Raw genomic sequence first — 24,240 nt, forward strand, 5'->3', positions numbered from 1 at the left:
CCCCTACTGAAACTGACAGACAGGAGGACCCTGTAGATTTTTGTGCTATTCTTTCCATCAGTTTTTATTGTTGATACTTTTTTTTATTAATTATCTAATTTTGTGATTTTGTTTTACAGCTAGAGTGAAGCTGTCTTGCACTATTGGTTTTTATTAGTTTGCAACTAATTAACATAAACGGATTTGACTTGATTTAGATCCTTCAAAGACCATTGAGAACTTGTGACAAAAATTCTTAAGGAAACATAAAAAGTAATGAGGGATGTTTCAACACTTAAACACAAAGTTGTACATAAAGAAAGGTTTCTTTGCATTGGATGCGTGTCTCAATTGCCCAGATCTCTTAGTAACCAGCTGATCACATGAGCAGGCCAGCAGCTGGATGTCCCTTAATGACCTGAACTCATTGTAGGTAACCTGAGTGTGTGTGTGTTTCTAGATCTGTGTGTGTGTGTGTGTGTGTGTGTTGATTTTCCTTCTCGTGGTGTCTCTGTGAATCTGCAGTAGAGAGTTTGGCAGACTACTGCTTTCATTTCAAAGCTAACAGTGCATCCACACCAAAGAGATGGCTCTGCTGATGGAGCACCAGTTCAGGCAGCTGCCAGCTGACAGACAGGTGGAAACCAGACCGTTTCTGGATGCTGTGTCGTACCTTCCAACTTTCTTTGGTAAGTTTAGCTCCGTTTACTCGGTTTGCTGTAGAAGTTTCTTAGCAAATAAATGAAAAACTGCATGAAAAGCGTTTTTTTTTTCTTTACATATTCCATGACCTATTGTATTCAATTTCTATAACAGAAATAAAGTGACAATAGGTATTAGGGATAAAGGCTCAGAAATGTGTAAATTCCGCAAAGTGCTAAACTGATTTTTTAAAATGCAAAATTTATGTCAACATTAGCACTTTAAGGCCGCTAACTTGAAAGACATCGATTACAAACAACCTGAGGAGTTTGAATCTGTTGTAACAAATCCCCAAAGTTTACACCTACAATGCTTCTCTTTCCAAATGATAATCTGGTTTGGATCGTGTTTCTCCCCATCAAGTTGTCCACAATCCTTCAGCATGCATAATTTAATCCACTGGCCTGGATTTTGAGTTGTGAAAATTGATTAGTACGGTGTTGAGTTGCTCTGGCCCATTCAGCAGCGGCACGGAGCAGCGGTGCATCTTTGTGCGACTTCATTCTGTATTAATATGCTAAAGTCCTTCCATTGAATTTGCCACGTGAAACCCTTGAGATGAAACAAGTCCGACGCCACTATTAAACTCTTTCCTCCGCGTCGCTATTGTTTTTCCTGACCTAGAAACGTCTGGGCCAACTTTCCTACAAGCTATTAAGGTCTGGCACACTGCTAGGACAAATTCATTCAAGTGTCTGTCTAATTAGACTTGGCTGTGAGGACGGGGGTCGATTAAATTCTTAATTGTTCCTTTTGTTTTGCCCAACTCGCTCTAATTACTTTGGTTTTAACTATTTTAAAACCATTATTTTTTGAGTCAACAGACTTTTTTTTTTTTTAAATCTAGTATAAAATGTATGTTTTTCAGTATTATAAAAGGTTTCTTCCTGTGATAAGACGTGAAATAGCAGCGAATGAATGCCACACAAGAGGACATCTCTGAAGCTAGATATGTTGCCATCAGTGTTGAGGTGATGGGATGCATAAATGTACATGCAATAGATGACAGTCATGACTAGTTCCCACCAACAGCTCAAAGGTTGAAAGAGGTCCAATGTGTCAGCAGCTAATCGAGTCCTGGCCTGTTGACCTTTACCGCATGTCTTACCGCATGTCTTCCCTCTGTCTCACATCTTGCTTTCCTGTCTGACCACGCTCAGAAAAACCCTTAGAAAAAGCTGAAAAAGTAGAAATTGTCATCTTTAAATAGCAAATGAAGACCAAGTCTGCTTTGTATAATATTGTGCATTTTATTAAAGATGTTAAATTGACCATTACATCTGCGCTAGAATCAGGTGGTCAACCAGATGTTGGGAGTGAGGCGATGAAAGAAGGTGACTCAGATAAAGTGAGTCTGGGGCACTGAGTGGCAATGGCGCAGTGCAACAGAATAGAGATGGAGGAGACTTTTGCACTTACTATTCTCATTTCATGGACATTAAAACACAAATTTCATGAAAGGGTGAGAAGTGGAACAAAATTTAAATGTGTGCCCCTCGCTTAGCTTGTCCTCTTGTCAAAAGTTTCACAAGAATCCATATCAGCTTCCATCTTATCTCATCAATCAATATTTTTCCTTAGCATCTCAGCTGTTTCTGTGTGTTTATAATATATTTTTATATTTATTGAGATATACTTATTCATTCTCATTTTAGTCAATTATTTGACGTACCTTTGAGAGTTGCTTTTTTATTCTTTTTTACTTTGTTGTGCTGTTTTTGTGTGCACAATGACAATAAAAGGAACTTCTGATATCATAAAGGCATTGTCATTTTGGTGACTTTAACTGTTAGTAAAGAGTTCATAGTTCCCCATTTATAAGAAGAAGTTTGAATTTCCTGAACATGCAAAATTCAAATGCAACTTAGTTTGAAATAGGTTTAATAATGACCATGTGTAAAAAGTCCTGGAGGTTACAGTACATTCTTCAAACATGAAAGTCCAAATTTGATGTGGATCAAACAGAACTGGCTCTGAAGCCTCTGAATTCCAACTTGGAAAGTTAGAGATCTAAGACCCATGCTATGTTAAGATTTGATTTAGCTTTTGCTGCAGGTATTAACTATTTATTAGCACTTCGGATGGGTTGTATGTCATTAAACAGTGGCACACTAAGAAAGAAATTATCATCTTGGATTCCTCAACTTTATTAGTGCCTTTACAGTCCATAAATCCTGTAATTTTATTACTTTCAGCAAGAACTTCTGAGACAAATCAAACTAAGCATGAATCAGTTTTTTAAAGATGAGAATGCTTCTTTTAAAATGTATCGCTTCACCCTTAACAACCTAAGAAATGTTTTGATTAAATTGGTGATTTTGTTTTAGTCCTTAAACATCTCTCGCTCCATCCTCAGACTGCCTTGGCCCAGCTATTTTTGCACCAATAAAATCTGATATATGCGGCAACATCACAGTAAGTGTAATTTATGAGTTCACTGATGTGGCTACATTTTACAGCAAAGTTAAAATGATGTGCACTGTCTTAACTGACAGAAGATCAAGGCAGTTTATGATACCAACCCTGGACGCTACAAGACGCTTCAGATGCTTCTAGAGGCAGAGAAGGAAATGCACGGAGGTGATTGGCCTAAAGTTGGAGCAACACTCGAGCTTATGTGGCTCAAAAGGTCTCATTATTTTTTTTATATTTCTTTCAGTTTTGTGGAACTCGAAATTATTTTTCTTGTTTTCAACCTTTGAAAATCCATAAGCACTCATGCATGGCCTCTGTCTCTCCAGATGTCTCAGATTTATCCAAGTGTTCCTGCAGAGCCTGGTGGACGGGGAAAAGGACAGCAGCAACCCCAACCTCATCCGAGTCAATATTACCAAAGCTTACGACGTAGCCCTGAAAAGGTATCATGGGTGGTTTGTTCAGCAGCTCTTCAAGGTCAGTTCAGGATGAGGAGTTTTGCTATGTGTGAATCAGATGCATTAAGCTGAGCCTAAATGTGACTTTTCCTCTTTTTAGGCAGCTCTCTATGCCGCTCCCTACAAGTCAGATCTCCTGAAGGCGCTCTCCAAAGGTCGGGATGTGAAGGAGGAAGAATGCTTGGAAAAAATCAGGAAATTTCTCATCAACTTCTCTGCCACTGTGGATGCTGTTTATGACATGTTTTGTAGAATGAACGCTGACCAGGACTACAAGGTGTGACGATGCGAGTCTTCGTTGGGCTGTTGCATCATGGCTTCCTTTCACTGTCACAGGAGAAGTCCATCTTCAATCTGCTATTGTTTTTAAATAAGAAAACATATAATTTTCTGTATCTTTGGGGGAACTGAGAAAAGGATCTACCTACCGTAGCATCCTACAGTAATTTAGGATTCTAAAAAATCCTCACAAATCCATCAAACCCTCATCATAATGTTCTGCGCTGTTTGTTTTTGTCTTCTGGTGGATTTCGTTGACTGTTTACATTTTTTTAAAGAAATGTCTAATATCGATCATCCATCTTTGTCCTAAATAGACAGCATGTCTCATTAAAGTGGCCCTGTTACTTTCATCTTTGTGTTTCTTTTATGTATATTGACTTCTATGTATCTCTTTTTCCCTACCCACAGCACTTACTTGGACAACAAGTAGTTCTTTGTAGATATACTGTATAGATAAATTGACCTTGACTTCATGGGTCAGTATGTGTGAACAGGATGGCCAAACTGAGAGAACAATGCAGATTATCACTCATGATATTTCTGGAAGAGGACAAACTTTTCCTGTTTCTTTAAGAAACATGAAGAGGGAAATCCAGTTGCTTTCTATTTAAGTTCTTTGGATTATTTCCACTTGGCTGACTATGAATGAACACTAACATATATTCCCACAAGATTTCCACAGTTTTTTTTTTCCACTTAGTTCTCAGCTGTAAGAGGAACAAGAAGAATCTTATTCCTCTTTGGTTTCAGTGTGAAAGGAGAGCACATCTTCTTCTAACTTTTGCCAGTGTCTAGTTTTCTCCTACCTGTTGCTACAGTGTTTTTATTAAGGATAGTGCATTTGCTGACAAATATGAATCTACTTTGAAATTGCCTTTTCTAATTTCAGTTCAATTTTATTAAATTAACATATCACATTTTAAAGATATTCCTACACGACTTTTTGTTTTCATTATTATTTTTTATGAAAAATACACTAAAGTAAAGTTCATGTATCTTTTTCTTCTTTGATCAAATTAATGTATGCTTTTTTTCTATTTTTTTTTTCCAGTGGTCAGCCTATGAAGTCATTCTAGGTCATTTTGTTTCATTGTCATACATTTTAGAGGAGTCCTTGAGGCTAGAAACTTATAAGGAAATGTGTTTCTGAGATTGTTTCTAGTCACAAGTTCAATGGAAAGAGGACAGTTATTGAGTGTACACAATAGAAAAAAAAGATGACAAATGAATGACTGATGACCAAATAAGAGCAATGTCTGCAAGCTGTGTATAAAGAGACAACTAAGATTGCGTATGCAGTCAGCACACTGATTTACATCCACACTTGGATGCATTGTTTCAAAAACTTAGAAAGTCATGACTGAGTCTCATTAACATGCTTACAAATAAAACCTTAATGTATATTTGTTTATATTCTCTTCAGAAAAAGCTTTTCAGTTAGATTTTTGTACTAATAATAAATGCTCTCTTTAGTTGAAATATTTAAAAACAAAGCCGACACTGGTACCTGACCTTCCTCACACTCCGTAGAGGTCAGTGGTAAAACTAGGTTAATATTTTACAATGAAGTACCTCTGAAATCCAAGGAACCGTCAGGAGAAAACAGTGTTTAATTTGGGTTTCTGGACAAACCTGTTTTTCGTTGGTGTATGACAACAAGTGATCCCTTCTGACTTCCCTCTGTGAATTTGAATAGGTGAGAAACATATCACCATTTGTGAAACCACATAAAGGCCATAACTAAATTTACTTTGTTTACAAAGTAAAATTACAAAGTAAATTTACTTTGTTTCAACAAACCTCTTAGAGGATGACACTTTTATCGTGAAGTAGCTTGAAAAGTTTTTGATTTGTGTCTGGTGGAACCTGTTCTTTTTTTGTGTGTGTGTGTGTGTGTGCATGATTTCCCAAGCAGGGTGTGGCTGGCCTGCCACACACTGCTTGTAGACCACCCCACTCTGTGTTTTCAAAAGGTGAGAAACATGCCACTATTGTGATTATATTCATTTTTACTAAGATGCAGATGACTAATAACCTCTGCTCTTTTTAAGTTTAAGTAAGGACAAATAAATTTTAAGTAAAGTGGCCACGCTAAAAATAAATAAATAAAACATTCCAGGTTTTTACTATAAGACGTAACTTACCTCAACGTTGGCGTTGCAGCGTCAACGTTGAGGATGACACAAAGACACAACTTGTCTTTGTGTTTCCAGGAAAAAGGAAACGTTTTCCAAGGATGATACCTGGTTTAACCTAATGCGGCTTTGTACTGTAGTCCGCCTCTAGTGGCTGTAAGTGGTATTGCACCTCATACTTCCGCGGTCACTGCTTTAGGCAAGGTGGTGGCCACGTCTGTCCCACCCAAAATCAGTGAAAGCATCCGTTGTTCGGCTGAGGTCTGCGGTGGCTGGACTCATGTAGCAGGGCAGCACTGTGGTCTAAGTTTAAAACATTTGGTTGGAGACACATTGGAAGCAGGAGCGAAGGACCGGGAGCGATGGACGGGAGAGAGTAAATAAGTTACAAGAGTTTTGAACTGTGAGACAAAGCGGATTGAATTGTTTGAAGACGAGAAATATGGATCAGCAGAGTAAAAGGTGAGTTGCCTCATACTTTCTACCTAAAGAAGCTTGAGGAAATTGTGTATTTTGACTCAACATTAGTGCACAAATTAGTGTTCTGATGTTATAAGTTAGTCTCTAAATTTTAACCCCCACACTGAGACTCATATCTTAAAAATTCAACCAATATCGCGCTCCTTTCAATTTGGTACATTTTAATAGAAGATTCGAGTCTTTGGTGTGTCATTTTAACACAGAAACTACATGCGCACATCCTCCTGATAATGTGGACAATGTCACATCAGCAATGTCAGTCAGGGACACTATCACCAGGAAACACTAGGATCTCCCACTTTCTAACTGTGTTCCTCTTCCTGGACCCAATATGAGTGTTGTGTGTAGTTTACGTATTTTAATGTCCCGTCCGTCACTTTAAAACGTTAAGCACACACCGGGTTCTTCTTGCCTTTACAAAAGCCACCTATTCAAATGTCTGCTGGAGTGTAAAGGTATTATAATCCCTTGTGTCAGACAGAGGTTGTAAGTCATTCGTCTTCCTTTGTTGGATCCCAGAGCGAGTGTTTGTGTTGCTCTTTTACCGCCAAATGTCAGCTTTGATAGGTTGCTTTGGAAAATTCACAATGACATCATGCTGAGCTACAAATCCCAGTCTTCCTGGTTTATTACAGTGATATTTTTATGTGTTGTCTTTTTGTCTAAACATATGAAGGTCTGGGCTTATCATGGTTTTAGCATAAGTCTTTGTGCGGTTTCCACAAGTCTTAAATGTTTGCATCAAAGTTCCTTTGCAGTCCTTTACACACAATTTTTTTTCCATCAGTCTATATTACCATTTTGTTGTCATTTTTTGCAGGTTGCCCACGTGCTGCAGTATCATTTCCAGTTTCTTCTGAAGTGAAATTTTGCACACCACTGCGATAAAAGGCATGAATGAGGTACAGAACAGTTAAAACTCGTTTTCTACAGAAGACTGAGTTTTAACTTATTCCAATTTTAAAATGACAAAAGGTCCAGTTTCTTGTCAATTAATCAAAAGCAGTTTTTATTGGGCTTTGATGTGATAGATCAAAAAATTGTTTTAGAAAGTAGAAAGGTGCACAACAATCTGAAAAGTGTGGTGTGCTTTTGTATTCAAAACAATTTACCCTAACAACTTTAAATAAGATTCAGTGTAACCAATTGCTTTTAGAAGTCACCTATTCCACTTTTGCACAGTATTATATCAGTGTAAACAATACTCCTCTCCAAATGCCTCACAGGTTAATTACAGAACACGAGTGAACAAACGACATCAAAGAGGAACACAGTCAGGGAGAAGTGGATACGTTTTAATGCAGATTGAATATCAATGCATGCCACAGTTTTTAGGTTTTAATTTGTAAACAAATATGAAAAAGCATAAGTTTTTTTACATCTCAATTGTACATGTTAATCTGTTTATAAAAAAACTAAATAAAATTCATTGATATTTGTGGTTGTTACGTAAGAAAATGCAATAAGATTTATAGCAGAAATAAATAGAAAAAGCACACATAGCCATTCTTTTTATTTTAGTACATGTAATTTCATTTTAGATTTTTTTTTTTCCAATAAATGATGCAGGATAGTCATGACAGAAAAAAAATAAAAATAAAGAAAAAGCACTACAGAGAGAAGAAATATTTACTTGTGTTTCTGGTTAAACGTTTCCCCAACATTTTGCCATTGTTATCGTTCCAGGGCCGCTCCGCTCTGCTCAGAAGGTGCCACCTCGTCTTGTCCAAGGCGGACACCCTCGGCGCTCCTTCTGCCAGAGCTGCTCCTTCTGAGGACGCTGGAGATGGTGCGACCACTCAGGCAGAAAATGATGCCGCCTTCCCACTGTCTGAACTCTCAAACCTGTTTGAGAGCGAAGATGGCTCCCAGTCAGCACAGGACACAAGTCTGGATACGACTCTGGAGCAGGCTCAGCCCGGCGTCCAGCCCGGCGGCCAGCCCTCAGACGGCAGACAGAACCTCAGGATGAAGTTTCAGGGTGCATTCAAGAAGGGCATAACAAACCCAATGGACCTGCTGGAAACCACCATATATGAGTCAAATGTGGTGCCAGGACCTAAAAAAGCCCCCATGGACTCCCTCTTTGACTATGGCACCTATGAAGATACAAGCAATCAGAAGAAACGCAGGAAGAAACTCCCAAGAGGGTGAGACTTCACTGTCTCAGTGTGTTTCCTTCATTGCTTGAACGAGACGTTCGTAAACTGTGCAAACTGGAAAAATGTTGTCAGTATGCACACACACACACACACACTTTGTGTCCGTTCTTGGCCTAACAGAGAGTATGTTGTTTGATCCTCTGTAGCCGTTGAGGTAATATTTAGGCTAATGCTTTTTCCTGGTCGTCATCATACACCATACACACAGAGAGGTGCATTTATCAGAGCACTCAGCAGTGCTGGTGTTGCTTAAAAGGTCATTTGTCTCACTCAAACCCATTTCATTCATAGTTTCTATGAATGAACACTAGATAAAACTGTGTATTCTTCAGTAGTCGTGTTATATGACAGTGAAAACAGCACGTGAAGAAGCATTAACCTGTGTTTCTGTGTCCTTTCAGTAAAACGGAGATGTCTTTTGACGAGAGTCAAAGCACCGAACAACCAAAAGTTCTGAAAACATTCACTCGCTTCACACTGTTCGATTGTGTGTCTCGTGGAGACCCAGAGGCCCTCGAGGGTCTGCTGGAATACCTGCAAAGTCAGGAGAAGAGGCTCACAGATGAGGAGTTCAGAGGTGAGTCCTTCTGATCTTCATCTCTTGATGATCTCCTCTCTGTGGCAGTCTGTCCTTCCCTTTAAACTCTTGAACTGTGGTGCCCTGTGTGTCTCTTCTGGTCTCGCTGTTCCTAGCTGCTCTGAGAGGATGTGAGAGGGATAAGGTGGAGTGATGGCAGCCTTTGTCCTGTTGAGGTCAGGCCAAATAGAAGCTTCCTGTGTGTCTGAGAAGTTTTCTCAAGCTTATAACAGGGTGTGGAGAGAAATCACAGCAAACTGCTGACATCCTCATGGAGATAAATATAGCTGACTGACTGATAGCTAAAGATGAAGGGTTCGTTTCACTTTACAAAGCTGGGAAGCATTTTTTCCCCCCTTTGCAGATTTCTTCTGTTTTTGCCTTTTCGTCTCTCTTGCACGTTTTAGATAATCAAAGAGGTCTTATGACTAAATAAACATAATCTCAGTAAATGCAAAACACATGTTTGAAACAAAGATTTCACTAAATCAGTGTTTCTCAACCCTGGTCCTCACCGCCCCCCTGCTCTGCATGTTTTAGATGTGCCTCTATTCCAGAACAGCTGATTAAAATGATTGCATGACCATCAAGTACTGCAGAAGCCTGTAAATCACCCAGAGATACAATTCAGGTGTGTGTCAGAAGGGAAATGCCTAAAACATGGAGGACAGGGGGGCAGTGAGGAGCAGGGTTGAGAAACATTCAGAGGTTCTTTTGATGTTGTTTTGTGACCTCCTGGATGAATTGTTGACGTGCTCTGGGAGTCATTTTGGTAGACTGAGCCCTTCTGGGAAGGATAAAGACTGTTCCATGTTTTCTCCATTTATGGCTACTGACTCTCGCTGTGGTTCATTGGAGTCTACAAGCCTTCAAATGTCTTTGTAACCCTTTCCTGACTGATAAACAGCAACGTTTCTGTTCTAAAGACACTTAAGAGTGTTAGCCAACTTCCTGTTCAGTTTAAGACGTTTCTTGATTCTGTTTGTCTGGCAGGAATCAGGCGTGGGTTAAATTTACCAGCTACACCCAATTAGATTTTATAAAAACATGGTTATTAACAGATATTTCATGACATAATATGAAACACGAGGAAATGACGGAAAATCTAAACAAGAAATCTATATGGAGTGAATATCTACACCACTGAATATTAACCTGTTTGTACTGTGAAGCTGGGACTTGATACTTCTCATGACCACCATAGACCTCTTTCTCTCTTCCTTTATTGTCAGCAATTTTCCTTTTCTATACATGATTAATTTATAATCACCAGCAGGTTATACACCCGCCAGGGTGCTCTGGCAGCTATATAGTGAGAAATCACGTGCCTTTATAACATGCAAGCTCAGTGACAGCTGAATCCAGCAAATTAAGAAGAATGTATGAAAGCTACTGATATCAACAAACAAGAAAAGCAACAATGATGTGAGGATGAAGACATGAAGGGAAATGTTATCTGAGAGGATTAGCTCAGAAACTTAACCTCCACCCTAAACCGGGACCCTAAAAATGGTGTGTTGAGTCCGGTCTACCTGTAATTTACCACAGTGGTGACTGGCAGTATGTGCCAAAATGGTAAACTCTGGCAGCCTTCAGGTAAACATTGTAAAGTGGTGCTCTGGTTTTGATTAGCATTATTACTCCAGTGCTGGCAGGTGTTCCCATTCCTTTTATGCAAGCAATTATGTAACCAGGATACTTATATAATAGGCAGCTATTCAGTTCAAGTTTCACTTCCCTGTAAATAAGTCAGTTTTTTACTCTAGAGCATTTAGCTTTGGAATAGAATAAAATACATTTTATTGTCGCCAAGTGGTGAGATTCAGGTGTGAAAAACATAATGATACAGAAAGGGCAAAATTATATAATAGCATACTCTGAACCAAGGAATGTACAAATGTGAATGTGTATTTGTGTACTACAAAGAACAAACTACAATATATGAAAATAAAAGCTGTGCAAATAACAGAGATGTGCAAACGCAAGTAGAAATGTTATTTAAATATGAGTAGAACTGTAAACACTTATTTAGTTTCTTGGGAGAAGTGATGGTTATAGAGTCTAAGAGCTGTTGGGAGGAAGGATCTCCTCTAACACTCATTTGTGCACCTATAACGCAGCACCTTATAGAACAGTAATGTAAATGTCAAAATGTCTTTCTGAGGATACTCACAAGTTGTTTTTCCCCACCAAAACATGTCATTTTGCCCTTAAAAGTCACTTCAGCGCTATTTGGATTGTAGTTAGAGGTGAAGTGAAAATACTCAGACACTCTGTCCTTCACCTGGCTCAGATACAAGAACAATAAAGCAAATTATTGGTAAAGGACTGGATGTTCTTGTCAGATAAACTTTAAACAACAGCTGGAAGTACCTCTCTGTCTGACTGCTGAACAGCTGACTGAGTTGTTACTTTTAGTCAATGCATGTTGGACCTGCTTTTCTCAGTTTTTAGAGAAATCTCTTCATTTCAGTCCAGAATTCCTGATGTTTCTCAATTATGCAGCACAAACTGATTCTAAAGGAGAGATTGTCTCTGGTGGGTGACGACAAACAAGTCCTCTCTACATCTGCTGACTCACTGTGATTCCTGAATAGAGATTTCAGGAACCACTCCTTTTCTTTTAAACACTATTTTTTGTAAAATAGACTGAATTAGGGGTAATTGTCTTTATAATCTTTCCCAGAGTTATCCACTGGAAAGACGTGTCTTCCCAAAGCCCTGCTCAACCTTTACGGTGGTCGGAACGAAACCATTCCAGTGCTGGTGGACATTGCAGAGAAGACGGGAAACCTCAGAGAGTTTATAAACACTCCCTTCAGGGACGTCTTCTACAGAGGTAGGGAAATAAGATCACAATATGATATGTTATACAATATGTCTGTAGTCATCTTTTTTCATCTGTAGTTGTAACTGTTAGAAACTCACTGTTCATTACATAGCATCCTTCAGACTATCATAATCTGAGAAGTGTAGTGTTCATTTGTGTTCATACCCTTTGACTTTGAAATCCCTAAATAAGTATCAATGCAACCAGTGGCCGTACAGAAGCAACCTCGTTACTAAACAGAGCCTTTCTGTATATAAATGACTTTCCACATAAATGCAGATGTTCTGTGAAGGCCCCAGAGGTTCGTTAGAGAACGTTTGGGACCAAACAGCATCGTAAACACCAAACAACACAGCAGACAAGTCAGGGAGAAAGCTGTGAAAGAGATTAAAGGAGGGTTAGATTATAACGCAACATCACAGGCCTTCATGTTATGGAATTACATCAAACCTACCACGACATGGCTGGGACAAGGTGACTGTTTAGGTGACAAGCCATAGTGGTCAATTACAGAGCACAGTACCATGGTGTGGTGCATTTGGTGTACCATACCAAATGTATGGTATTCTGAATAGTCAGTGTATATAGTCAGTCAGATTTCTCTCTTACTTACACCATCAACTTTACAAAGACGCATTTCCCAACACTCATGTTGTGGAGCTGCACTGCAGAGTTGAAAATCTTTTCCTTGCTCAACTGTTCTTGCAAAATTTCTGTCAACAATGCAATTGCCTACATTGTGTAATCAAGTCTTGGAAAAGGCCTCGGTTTAGGTGATATGTTTTCAATTTACTGCAACGTGAAGCTGTGTTATGAAATGGTTTGAATGGCAGCAACTCCTGCAGCTGTCTTCTGTCTCCAGGCCAGACGGCGCTCCACATCGCCATCGAGCGACGCTGCAAGCAGTATGTGAAGCTGCTGATGGAAAAGGGAGCAGATGTCCACGCTCAAGCCCGGGGACGCTTCTTCCAGCCCAAAGATGAGGGCGGCTACTTCTACTTTGGTAAAGCCACTTTTTTGCCATCAAGAAGCAGACATTGTTGTACTTCTGTATTTTCAGTCTTGCAACACCTCATTCTGACTCTCTGGTTTTTATCTTTGCAATAATGTGCTGTTCTTGTAATTTCGCTGTCTCATTTCTTTCTCTCTCTCTACCCATTTTGGTTACACGGTTTTTAATTCACGTCTGTGTTTTGAATTACTTTCCGAAGTTGCTGGCAGCGTTGAAATGTGAAAGCAATGGAAAGTATTTTTTTCCAAGACGCAGATGCCTTCGCTGCCAAAAAAAAGTGACATCAGAACCCCACCCTCTTTTTATGTTGAATGTGGAAGATTTTGGCAAGAGGAATGTGGACAGGATACTCCACCACACACCTAAATGTTTTTGAAGTATGGTACGAGAATTTGCTACTTAAAATGCTCCAAAAACATATAAAAAGACGAGCATTATGTTTTACTGAGACAGTGAAAGATGTCTGTGTTCTGCAGTTTGGAAACGTAAACATCCTCTCCTGGTAGGAAGAACCTCTCTGACCTTAACGCAGGCAGGACAAACAATTAGAGGTGACTAAGCTCAATGGCGCCCTCTGCTGGCTACAGTGAAGATTTAACCTCAGTCATTACTATCGAAGCTCTTGGAATATTTGCTTCATTCCTTTATTCGTGACGAAATAAAACATTCATTAACAATCGTCGTAAAGAATCAACAAGTCTTTCTTTAAAGTAGAAAAATTGTAAGTTTTTCTTACTCTTATAATATTTTACCTTTTCTTAAATCTAAATAACTTTTCCGATTAAAATCAAGTGCCATATTCCTTTTTCAGCACAGAGGTGAGGATTTCTATTTCCACTTAGCATGGTTGTCATTCCCCAATCCCAGCGTGTCCGGGGCACAGTGTGAGTAATTTGCTGCGGAGCTTTGCGGTGAGGTGAACAGGAACCTGGCAGGGCTGTTGGCTAATGGGATTTAGGCTCACGCTAACTCTCTGCATGCATCCGTGCAAATCCATGAAGAGGAGCGTTTCTATGTGAGGTGACAAAGTAATCTGTCACCCATGGCAACGGCTCATTTTCAGCAGCTGCCTTTGGCACTCTGGCCCCTCTGCGCCCCTCCCTCGAACAGCCACTAATTGTGCAGCTTTCATGCAGAGGATTTAAGTCGGATCTGTGATCCGTGTTTAGTCTGCTTTGTGAAAAACTACAGATGCCAGCTACGGCTCTTAATTAACCCTGCTATTCGTGTTTTTTTTTTTGTTGTTTTTTTAATACGTTCAATCTGAAGCAACTGTTTCCGTTCCCCTTCAGGTGAGCTTCCCCTCTCTCTGGCTGCCTGCACCAACCAGCCTGACATAGTGCACTACCTGACAGAAAATCCGCACAAGAAGGCCGACCTGCGGCGCCAGGATTCACGCGGAAACACTGTGCTGCACGCGCTCGTGCACATTGCTGACAACACCAAGGACAACACTCGTTTCCTCACAAAGATGTACGACCTGCTGCTGATTAAGTGTGCCAAGCTCTTCCCAGACTGCAACCTGGAGACAATACTCAACAACGACGGCATGTCACCCCTCATGATGGCCGCCAAACTTGGAAAAATTGGGGTAGATACATTCACCGTGTCATTCGATCCTCATGCATCCTGTCTGTATTATTAAACATAGAATAGAATCGAATAGAATCGAATAGAATAGAATTGTTGTAGTGTTCCCAGTCTACCTGTAATTCAGTGAAGAATGAAGGCTTTAAGTATGACTTGTGACTTATCATTTAAATTGCTATATTACTGTCAGGACGTAGTTCAAACATTGGGAATTCTGCTCTTGTTCTGAGGAGCTTTGTTATTTTGATGTCCAGGGCGTCAACACTCCTCTGTCAGCCATGCAATGATCGTGCAAGTCTCACTTTTCTCCACATAACCGCCCCGTATTTACGTCCTGTGAGGGTTTCATTGTACTTGAAGGTGAAGCAATATCACACCAAAATTCTTACCCAGAAGAAATTTGGATCAGGCTCCAAGAACAAAACAAGTCAGTGTTTAACCTAAATATTGTGGTTAAACAATCTGGATGCATGTTTGGAGAGAGGAGGCATTGATTGAACAATTAGACTGATTGTTGGTGGATATTCACAGACATTTTGTACAGAAAAACAAAACAAGCTAAGACCACTGTAAAAGTATGCACTTTCTAACTTGATAGACTTTATGCTCACAAACACACAGTCGCCCCAAAGGTCTAACAGTTGACTCTGCATAAACTCTCTGTCCTAACCAATGTTGTGTTCTCCAGATCTAATCTAATTCTGGGGGAAACCTGTTCAACAGAGGGTTTTTTTTAATGAAAAATGTTCATTGCTGTTTGCTTCCAGAGTGTTACCTCATTTGTATCGCATAGAGGATCTTTGCTTTATCTTTTTTATCTTTTTTCTGTTGCCAAAGAGCAACTGCACATTTATTTGCCATAGTTCTGTCAGAAAGGCCTTTTTTTTGTCCACAGTCATACAGACTGACAGATTTAAAGATGATGGCATTATAGGTGCAACATTATCATCCATAAATACAAAAGTGCTTCCTCTTTTAGAGGATATGTGTTTTAAAATGGTCTGCTTAAAAAAAACATCTAAAAGGCCAGTTGTGATTTATGTTTCTTATTTTCAAGATCGTTTTTCTTTCTCTAAAATATGTTTGAGTTTTAAATTAAATCTCAAAGTCTAGAACTCAGTTCCCCTATATCCCTCTAGGTTTTCCAACACATCATTCGACGTGAGGTCAAAGACGAAGAAGTTCGTCATCTGTCACGTAAATTTAAGGACTGGGCTTACGGTCCGGTGTACTCCTCCCTCTACGACCTGTCCTCATTGGACACATGTGGAGAGGAACCATCTGTGCTTGAGATTCTAGTATACAACAGCAATGAGGTAAAAAAATAAATAAATAAAAATCCCAAGAATATTTTATTTGCATCTGGAAAATGAAGGGGGTTAGTTTAATTTTTCTTCAGAACCGCCATGAGATGCTGGCTGTGGAGCCCATCAACGAGCTGCTGAGGGCCAAGTGGCAGAAGTTTGCTGCTGCCACTTTTTACATCAGCGTGGTGTCCTACCTCTTCTCCATGATCATCTTCACCTTGGTGGCCTATTACCACCCAACAATGGAGGAGGTCGGTGTGAATTTAACGCAACGTTGGCCACGTATACTTGGCTTTATTTTATTGGTTTCTATGTAACACAACGTCACCCCTGCCTCAGAGCACGATGCTGCCACCCACATTTTTTTCCTGCTCTTTCTGTGATACTGGTGCTGTTTTTATGCCAATCATGCTGTTTGCAATTGTGGCCAAAACATGAAAGCTTGCCTTCATCTGTCTATAACAAATACTCACAGAAGGCTTATGAAGACTTGACCCTTGCTTCGATATTTTCTGAAAGAGAATGAGCACCTGTCCTGTAAAATTACTCCATAGCTCCTAGTTAAGGAGAAAACGGAAGAGTCCTGTCAAATCTCTCATCTCTGAAGGCATTCAGCTGCCACATTAAACACAAAGACAAGCTTAAGAGCTTTATTATATATAACTTTTGAATGTGTGTGAGTTTAAGTATAATTTTGTCCTGTGTGTCTTTGCAGTCAATCTTGACACCGATTTAACTAAATCCTTTTTTTGGGGGTTTGGGGGGACATTTCTTTAGCCGCCTCCTTACCCCTACAAGACCTCATCTGACTATTTACGGATGGCTGGAGAGATTGTAACACTGGCATCGGCGATCTTCTTTTTCCTCACAAATGTAAATTATTATACCTTATTTATTCCCTGTAGTCACTGTGTCATTAATCCATCATGTAACAACGTGTTGCTGATGAAATGCTTCCGTGCGTCTCTGCAGGTTAAGAACGTCCTCCTGAGAAAGTGTCCTGAGGTGAAATCTTTAGTTTTTGATGGGTCCTTTCAGCTGCTGTAGTAAGTCTCTTTCCCCCATCTTTGTACCTCCTCTTGTGTCTCTTTAAGGCAAATTTAACATTCTCTTAATTAAGTCACCCACTTAATCACTTAATTACTCACATTTTTTGGCGTTGTTTTTTATAGTATCAAAGATGAAGATATCCGGCATCAGTTCAACGCGTGTTGATTTGAATCATCGGCTGCGATGCTGATATTTTAATAAGCCGCGGCTCCATTTCATTTACGACATTAACAAATCTTTCCCTCCTATTTGTCCAGCTTCATCTACGCTGTCCTGATCATCGTCACTGCTGCTCTCTACCTGTCTGGCATCAAAGCCTACGTCGCTGTGATGGTGTTTGCACTCGTCCTGGGGTGGATGAACACGCTTTACTTTACCAGAGGCCTGAAGCTCACTGGTACCTACAGCATCATGATTCAGAAGGTCAGATGATGAACTCTGACACCTGACTGAATGCTCTGCACTTTGTGCATAACTTGACTTTTCTTGTTTTTTACCTTGCAGATTCTTTTCAAAGATCTTTTCAGATTCCTGCTCGTCTATGTGCTCTTTATGATCGGTTATGCTTCAGGTGAGCTAAGAGTTAGCCTCCCTCCATAGCCACTCATATTTAGCTTCATGCTTCTGGACTGACATGTAAAGAGTCCTTCTCTGTTTCCGCCCTGCAGCCTTGGTGTCTCTGTTGCCAGTTTGTCCCACGGAGTCTGCTAAGAACTCCACCACCTACTGCAGGAACCCAGACACTTTCAGCACTTTCCTTCTGGACCTGTTCGAACTGACTATTGGGATGGGAGATTTGGACATGATCCACAGTGCACTATACCCTGGAGTTTTTCTCATCCTCTTAGTCTCCTATATTATCCTCACCTTTGTGCTGCTACTCAACATGTTGATTGCCTTGATGGGGGAGACGGTGGGACAGGTATCCAAAGAGAGCAAGAAGATCTGGAAACTTCAGGTGACAGCTTTTATTCCAACCTAAATCTTTTTTCTTTTTGTAATTGTTCGATAAAAAAGACGATTCTTGCAGAGTGATTTCAGATATGCTTAAATTCCCCCCCCCCAAAAAAAAAATAAAAAAATAAATTCCTGCTGACAAAATCCAGCTGAGATAGCAAACTTTTACACTACGAAATCCAAATTATCTCCCCGAAAGAGCAAACGTCACTGTGATGGGCGAACTTCAGAAAAATATGCCAAATTAGCTGAAAGTTCCTCAGATTGAACTTACTTTACTTGCAGTGGGCAACGACTATCTTGGACATCGAGCGCGCGTTCCCAGTGTGCGTTCGCAAGTCTTTCCGAGCCGGGGAGATGGTGACTGTGGGGAAGAACCTAGATGGTTCACCAGATCGACGGTGGTGTTTCAGGTATTTACTGGGACTCCTGACCTCTTCATACAGCCCCATGATAACCACCAGCCATGACAAAAAAAAACTCCTAACGTATTCACACTCAAAAAATTTATAATTATGATTAAAATTATTATTTTATAATAATAATAAATAAATAAAATAAAAATAAATACAATTATTTTATTTATTAAAAAATATATACAATTATTGTATTTATTATGAATTAAATACAATTATTTTATAATTTTATTTTATAAGTTTTTTTTTTTAGGTTTTAAGTGACAAACCAGCACAGAATTGTGGAGTTTAAGAAAAACGATGAATGATTTTCAAAACGTTTACGAATGAAAATCTGAAAAGTGACAAAAGGTTTAGGTCTGGACTTTGACTGGACCGTTCCAACACATGAATATTCTTTGAAACTGTTCAAGTAAAACGTTCTGATCACTGCATAAAGTCTTTTAGTATCTATTTGTATTACAACCCCACAGCATAATACCACCACACTCTGTTTTATTTTGTAGATTTCATGTAGTGCAGTTGTTATATTTCTGACCAAAAGCATCTGCTTCCTCAGCTTTTCTGTGTTCACCACATAGCTTGTGACAAAGTGCAAATGGAGCTACTCATTATTTTTGCCATCTTTGTTTCCATTTCTTTTTCTGCTTTAAAATTATTCTCTACTTTTTGGTTAGTCTACAACATAACATGCACAGATCTGAGGCTGCTCTCAGTCAGAACGGTGTGCTGCTCCTTCAGGGTGGACGAGGTAAATTGGTGCCACTGGAATCAGAACCTTGCAATAATCAGTGAGGATCCGGGCAAGACTGATACCAGCCAAACCAACGGGGTGCAGCCAGGTGTCAGAGGCCTGAGGAGAGGTGAGATCCTGACGGCTGTGATTAAATTCATTCCCGTTTAACAGAATCCAGTCGTATGGACCACATGCATGTGTAAGATTGGATTTTTTTTTTTCTCTCCCTCAGATCGCTGGTCCACTGTGGTCCCTCGGGCGATGGAGTTAAGTAGAGGCCCTCGCTCCCATGATCTGGTGGTAGAGATGGAGCCACTGACGCCAAGATAGCGAAGCCTGCAGAGACTCTGTTCATTCTTGTGTCACAGCTGCCGACTCTGGTATTACGTTTCAGGGGAAATTTTTGGTCAATAAGCCTCCCAGTTCGCACATGCCTCACGCCAGAAATTCACAGGGAGAACGTAGAGTAATATAATGTTTTATTTATAAAATAACAGAGGTTTAATCCTGCAAACTGACACTGAGCACACAGTTATAGGTGAAAACAAACCCGAAGATATTGTAACAGTAAATGTTTGCTCTTAGTAGAAGATAAGCTGCAGTTTGTAATTAGTTTTTTTTTTTTTTTTTTAATACTTGTACAGAGGCGTAGGAACCCTAAATCCTTAATGTTCTGTTCAGCTCTGCATGTCAGACAGTAGTGGGCGATCACTCAGGGAAATCAGATCATTTCAGCATTTGGAGTGTTCCTATATTCTGAAAGTAAACAGCTTTATAGCTTTTTTTTAATAAGCATAAACGGATTATCACTGCATTAGCACATTTTTATATTATTTTTGCAGCTACGATCACACTGCAAGATCTTTATTTTTTTTTATTTTCTTTCAAAGCGAGAGATAGCAAGTAGCTTACCTTATATTAAAAACTTTACCTTAGAGACTGTTCTCTACGTGCTGCTTAGAATATTTAAGCATTTAAATATTTAAGAAAGGTGTAAAAGTTTCAGCATATAGGGCCAGGATATATCCAACTTATGCACCATATGTTTTTTAAATCTTTCTTTATATTGTATTAATGAAATGCACTCCCATGAAAAGCACAGATTTGAACTGGCAGCTTTGGCAGAACAGCTGTCAATTGAGCTGAAACAATGCACTATGCCAACTTCTGATGTGCACATTATTACATGAATACAAAGACGTCATCCCGAACAAGATGGGCAGGTTATAGTTGTCAAGCAAATATGCAAATCAAGACAATAGCCCTTCGTGCTGTGGCTTGTCTTTGAATTTGCAGAGTTATTGTTCCTTTGCAGCTGCGTTATTTGCATAATCAACTCTTAGTCCGTACCATTGTATACTTCCCCTCAATTTGCTGCAGCGTTTTCAGTGCAGTTGGCGTTGTGCCCTAAACAGCGTTCTCCCTTTTTTTCCCTTAATGTGCATCGGCTCCATGCAGGGTTACTTGTGCATCATTGTGCTACAGGACATGCGTTTCATTTTTTTACAGGTCCACTGCTGCCTTAAGGTCACAAATCATTGGTCTCTGTTTACATTTCTCCAACATGTCTATGCATTAGTGTATTGTTTATATATTGCCATAAAGAACAGTAAACACTGATGGATTTTATAAACCATGAACTCGAATCTTTATTTGTTTTTGTGCAGATGAAGATTTTTTTTATTTTTATAATCAGAATCTTAAAAAATTACATTTTAAATGAGATATTAGAAAACAATAACAGATACGTGAATCAGAATCCACAATGAAAACAAATTCTGGGAACAAATTATTATTATTTTTTTTAAATATACACAACTAAATTAGATGAAGAATCAAAAAATATAAAAATTGGTTTGCGATTGAGGTATAACACATTACAACATAGTTTTTAATCAGTGCTAAACTCTTTCTATCAACTAAACTAAAATGTGTCCTTAAACCTCCTTTGAGTAAAGAAAACTATATAGCTTGCCTGCAAGTCAGACAGTTTTTTGCAAGAAACAGCATATTATCACCATCAATTATGAAATTATTTATAAAGAATGTAATTAAACCCTAATGCTGAAAAAAGTTCGCTCTTCGTTTAATATAACTGCAATTTCAATGTTGGTCTGTTGATGGCAGCAGAGGTCTAAAGTTTTTACAGACTGAAAAGTCGCGTGTGTGTGCGTGTGTGTTTTGTCTGCTGTGCTGTTTTTGGACCCAGATATTATAAATGTAATCTTCAGCTGCAAATATTGAAAGGTCAGTGTGCAGAGGATGCTGCTTCTTTGGAATATTTTCTCCAGACGACCTCAGGTGTCCTCAGCGATCTTCCTTCTTTCCTAACAGAGCTGCAAGCCGCTAAAAAACGTTTTCATTCCTTTTTCCCTTTCACCTTGTTTTTCCTCCTCCTCTGAAGATTTTCACACTCATGATGGCGAAGGCCTCATCCGTCATCTCACATCCTCCTCCTCCTCTCTCCCATCTGCGTCTGAGGCCAGCAGCGCTGAAGGACACAGGGAATCTCTCACCACCTCCGAGAAGAGGCTAATCCTCTTTGCCCCAACTTTAACTGGGCCACTAATCCTGCAGGTTTATCTAAGCAGTGAGCACCTAGCACTGCTGACAACTTGGCCTGCCCTCCTCCCTTCACCCCGTTAAGTAGGGCAGGGCTCGGTCCTGCAAGTGTCACTGTCAGCAACTCTGGAACCACACGCTTGCACAGGAAGTGTGAGCTGTTAACAAAATGGCTCGTCTGCTTGCAGCAGGCGTCTGCTGGCTGCCACAAAAGTGTCTCAACGAACCAAGTGACAGCCAGACGGGACGGTGTTGTAACGGCCCTTGTTTGGTAACCGCACAGAAGGGAAAGTTTATTCCCTCAGCCAGGAGGTCTGATGGTGACTAACTAGCTTAGGTTTTGGAAGGACAAATTGTTCAGCTATTGTTCAGCCAGTTAGGCTTTAAGATGTTTAGGCTGACTGATCTAATGAGGACACAAGACTGTACTTATGCTAAATCCCCCCCTTTTTTTTTTTTTGACTAAGCGACACTTCAGACTCACATCTTCTGAAACAGCAGAAACATCATACCGTTCACTGTGAACAATCATTTAAACCAACTTATAGTGCCCAGGAAAAGAATTGAGGCATCTTGAACTTTCACATTTTGTCACACTACAACCACAAACCTTACATTGGAGACGCTTTAAGGAGACAAACAAAAAGAATGCATGGTTGTGAAGTGGAAGGCAAAGTGTTTGTCTGAGTCAATACTCTGTAGACCCACCTTTCACAGTAATTTCATCAGCGAGTCTGTCAGATTTGTGCAGCTACTGAAACAGAAACATTGTCTCATTCTTTGCAAAACAGCTAAGCGTGGTCAAACTGGAAGGAGAGCCTGTGAACGTCAAGTAAAGTCTTACAGCAGACTCTCAGTTGGAATTAGGTCTAGACTTCAGTCCAAACCAGTTTACTGTAGATTTTAGAGTTGTTGTGCTGCTGGTCCAGTTTCCAGTGTTTTACAGCCTCCAGCAGGTTCCTCCTCCTGCCCCCTTCCCTGTATTTAGGCCCATCCATCTTCCCATTAACAACCAGCTTCCTGTCCCTCTTTAAGAAAAACTTTCACATAGCATATTGCTGCCACTATCAAGGTGGGGATGGTGGGTTGAGGGTCTTAGTTTTCTACCATCCACTGTTTTATAGGCTAAACTTTTCAGATTTGGTCTCATCTGACCAGAGCACCTTCTTCTACATTTTGCTGTTTTACCTTATACAGTATACAGTAGTTTGTGTCAAATCGCAAACAGGACGTCTTGTGCTTTTCAACAGTCTTGCCACTCTTTCATAAATGCCAGATTTGTGGAGTGCACAAATGAGAGCAGAGCTTTTTGGAGCTGTTGCTCAGACAGTCAACCTGTCTGCGCTGCTGCTTTACCCATAATCTTTTTTTTTACATGCTGAAAAGTATCTGTTAATAATTTGGCCGGTCTAATGAAATAATGCTTCCTTCCTGCATGCTGCTTTTGCTGCTGGCAGCTTCTGCCTGGTTCTCTTTGGCCCCTATAAAAACCTCAGCACCCCGCTTAGGCCTCAAGGTCAGAGACCCTCTCCTCAGTTCCCGACACGCATCATACATATTCAGAGGGCAAAGATGCACTCACTACTCCATAACTTGTTGAACAGCATCTCCACGGAGTAAAGAAAATGGATCCTGGACGACAAACTCAAAATGATAACAAATTGGCTCATAAATATGCATTAAAAAAATTGGAATGAGTTTCCTGGCTGAACTTTGCTTTGGTCTATCACATAAAAAAATACATAATATGTAGATGTTGAACATCTTAGGTGGTGTTAATCTCTTTCAGGACGCCGTATGTGTATTAAAAACGACATCTTGTTTCTGCAGAAAAAAACAAACGATGCCGCCCCTTTTTCCTGACTTTCTTCTTTAATTCTTCCCGACAAAATATTTCTGCCAAGAAGAGTGACATTTCTAAATAGAATGAGCAATCACTGGGAAGCACTGGGAGATGAAGAGCCAGAGACATATTGGTCAGGTGGCGTGTGAGATGACCTTTCAGTCCATACGAGATGAAATGAGGCCAGTGAACCCGAAATGATTCAGAGTGTCTAAACCGACAGGCGAGGGCACGGCCGTGGCGGAGCTGCAGCTCGGCTCCGCCACGGCCTCGGTGGGCGTCTCTTGTGATTTATTGTGAAATTGCCAAGGACTCAATGTGGCATGCAGGTGAATGAGTTTTGCTAATAAGAGGAGCATTTCTGCTCCACGGAGCTCTTTTTCTGTGTGAGCAAGTGTGTGTGAAATCAGCGTGCTGTGTCTCCCAGTGCCGCCGCATGCTCTGGTGGAGGCGGCTGCCTCATCAGTCTGGGGATTATCTGGTGTTTTCGGTGGGCAGAGAGACTAGGAGAAAGAAAAGGAAGGGTCTGTGCTGAGTTCTTGAGGGTATCTGTGCTGTTAAGCACGGAGATTAGGTATACGATTACAAAAATAAATAAATAGATAAAAGGCTGTCATTATGTATTTAATTTAAATATCAAGCAAACATGTTTTTTTTTATTTCATTATATCAACAAGACTTTATGTGATAAACTGAAAGAAAGTAGCGTACAATAGTAAAACAGAAGAATTAAAAAAAAAAAAAAAA

General features: G+C 39.9%; 2 protein-coding genes and 1 long non-coding RNA gene across 4 annotated transcripts; 2 read left to right on the forward strand and 1 right to left on the reverse strand.

Moving 5' to 3' along the window:
• Positions 1–292: 292 nt before the first annotated feature.
• On the reverse strand, positions 293–21,284 carry LOC107836999 (uncharacterized). Its single transcript, XR_001662977.1, has 3 exons — positions 20,120–21,284; positions 935–941; positions 293–306 (listed from the first exon to the last, which is right to left on the reverse strand). It is a non-coding gene; the product is annotated as an uncharacterized LOC107836999 (long non-coding RNA).
• gltpa (glycolipid transfer protein a) lies at positions 520–4,186 on the forward strand. Its single transcript, XM_007559170.2, has 5 exons — positions 520–668; positions 3,038–3,096; positions 3,177–3,310; positions 3,423–3,573; positions 3,655–4,186. The coding sequence occupies exons 1-5, from the start codon at positions 566–568 to the stop codon at positions 3,835–3,837; spliced, it is 630 nt and encodes a 209-aa protein (XP_007559232.1). The 5' UTR covers positions 520–565; the 3' UTR covers positions 3,838–4,186.
• Positions 6,191–20,721, forward strand: trpv4 (transient receptor potential cation channel, subfamily V, member 4). 2 transcript variants are annotated; one of them, XM_007559172.2, is made up of 17 exons: positions 6,191–6,433; positions 7,272–7,353; positions 8,138–8,601; positions 9,015–9,190; positions 11,877–12,029; positions 12,883–13,023; positions 14,325–14,623; positions 15,762–15,938; positions 16,022–16,180; positions 16,707–16,802; positions 16,902–16,975; positions 17,237–17,402; positions 17,484–17,550; positions 17,648–17,937; positions 18,222–18,349; positions 19,094–19,215; positions 19,321–20,721. In XM_007559172.2, the coding sequence occupies exons 2-17, from the start codon at positions 7,345–7,347 to the stop codon at positions 19,416–19,418; spliced, it is 2,619 nt and encodes an 872-aa protein (XP_007559234.1). In that variant the 5' UTR covers positions 6,191–6,433; positions 7,272–7,344; the 3' UTR covers positions 19,419–20,721. The 2 variants fall into 2 exon arrangements, with proteins under 2 accessions (XP_007559234.1, XP_007559233.1); XM_007559171.2 differs by lacking the exons at positions 6,191–6,433; positions 7,272–7,353 and having other exon boundaries at positions 7,997–8,601.
• Positions 21,285–24,240: the final 2,956 nt, after the last annotated feature.

The sequence above is a fragment of the Poecilia formosa genome, unplaced genomic scaffold, assembly GCF_000485575.1.
Source record: "Poecilia formosa unplaced genomic scaffold, Poecilia_formosa-5.1.2 Scaffold103, whole genome shotgun sequence".
NCBI lineage: Eukaryota > Metazoa > Chordata > Actinopteri > Cyprinodontiformes > Poeciliidae > Poecilia > Poecilia formosa.

Bases quoted from the DNA above. Each gene is read 5' to 3' on its own strand.
- gltpa (XM_007559170.2), top strand. From the start codon at position 566: ATGGCTCTGCTGATGGAGCACCAGTTCAGGCAGCTGCCAGCTGACAGA. The intron at 669-3,037 runs GTAAGTTTAGCT...CTCCATCCTCAG, and splicing joins GTACCTTCCAACTTTCTTTG to ACTGCCTTGGCCCAGCTATT. The intron at 3,097-3,176 runs GTAAGTGTAATT...CTTAACTGACAG, and splicing joins ATATATGCGGCAACATCACA to AAGATCAAGGCAGTTTATGA.
- trpv4 (XM_007559171.2), top strand. From the start codon at position 8,012: ATGATGCAGGATAGTCATGACAGAAAAAAAATAAAAATAAAGAAAAAG. The intron at 17,403-17,483 runs GTCAGATGATGA...TTTACCTTGCAG, and splicing joins ACAGCATCATGATTCAGAAG to ATTCTTTTCAAAGATCTTTT. The intron at 17,938-18,221 runs GTGACAGCTTTT...CTTTACTTGCAG, and splicing joins AGAAGATCTGGAAACTTCAG to TGGGCAACGACTATCTTGGA.